Source organism: Octodon degus, unplaced genomic scaffold (genome assembly GCF_000260255.1).
Source record: "Octodon degus isolate 3935 unplaced genomic scaffold, OctDeg1.0 scaffold00017, whole genome shotgun sequence".
NCBI lineage: Eukaryota > Metazoa > Chordata > Mammalia > Rodentia > Octodontidae > Octodon > Octodon degus.
Window position 1 is genome coordinate 24,039,803 of NW_004524593.1, and position 1,038 is coordinate 24,040,840.

The window sequence follows — 1,038 nt, forward strand, 5'->3', positions numbered from 1 at the left end:
TCCAGTGCCCGCCGTGGGTGTGGAAGTGGGGCGTCCAGTGCCCGCCGTGGGTGTGGAAGTGGGGTGTCCAGTGCCCGCCGTGGGTGTGGAAGTGAGGCGTCCAGGGCGGGACTGAGAGAAGTGCCTGTGCCTGGTCTTTGTGAGCCCCTCTTGGCAACTGGCTCATGCCTGCTAGGCTCCCACTAATGCTCTTTCCCTATCTTCCTCACCAGCATGATCTACACATTGGTGAGCTCCTAATTCCAGAGCGAACACCACAGAGATGACGAGGAGGCGGAGGCCAAGGAGTCTGTTCCCGCTGGTGCCCGGAGGAGGGCCAGAGAGGGATGTGGGAGAGGGCCCAGCAGGCTGAGAGGACCAGGACAGCACAGCAGCAGCCTGGGTCCCTGTGCCAGCTGCTGCCCCCATGTGTCAGTCTGCACTCACGTCCCACGTGCAGGTTGTGTGGCCCTGGAAGTAGGTGACAAACACTGAACTCCACGGAGCCACCGGTGCTGCTTTCTGAATCTGCCCTGTTGCTGTGGAGCGCCTGGCTCTGGGAGCAAGTTGGAGGCTGGAAGGTGTCTGCCAAAGACAGGAGCCAGTCGGGGCTGCACCCTCAGGCCATGGACGTGGGGTTCATGGAGGGCCCCTGGGGGCACTCCAGTTCCTCCCCAGCAGCCTGGCTCCCCACAGGGCTGGGATGTGGTGTCTGCGCCCCATCTGCTGGGTCTGGAGGTGACTTTCTGAGGGGCTTTGGGGAAGGGTAGGGGCAGAGCTGTGTCCAGTGTTGGTGGTGATCCGGGGAGAAGAAAAAGGGAACATGGGACTTTTGAAATACTTACACGTTCAGGTGTTTGTTCTTCACCCTTTCGAGGTATATTCTACTGTTACAGTGACAGAGCAGCTGACAAGCTCTAGAGCTGCCTTCGCGCAAAACCTCTGAGCAGTGCGGTGCAGTCACCGCACGACAGCTGCCCCGAGCCCACGAGGGTTCAGCAAAGGGCGGTGAGCTCGTCTTCCTCCTGGGGTTCCTCCTTCTTGGGTGGGTGCGGTGCG

The 1,038-nt window shown here is 61.0% G+C and overlaps 1 protein-coding gene across 3 annotated transcripts in view; it reads left to right on the plus strand.

The window, feature by feature from the left end:
• The window catches only part of Cnih3 (cornichon family AMPA receptor auxiliary protein 3), a 47,119-nt gene extending 46,430 nt beyond the window's left edge, over nt 1-689 (plus strand). For 2 of the 3 annotated variants that reach the window (XM_023710356.1, XM_023710357.1), the window contains one exon: nt 213-689. Coding sequence is in view for 2 of the 3 variants with exons in the window: in XM_023710357.1 (XP_023566125.1) it covers nt 213-240 (28 nt within the window). In the remaining variant the exon portion in view is untranslated. The remainder of the gene's footprint in view (nt 1-212) is intronic. The other variant, XM_004626897.2, reaches the window with a different exon arrangement.
• The last annotated feature ends 349 nt before the right edge of the window (nt 690-1,038 follow it).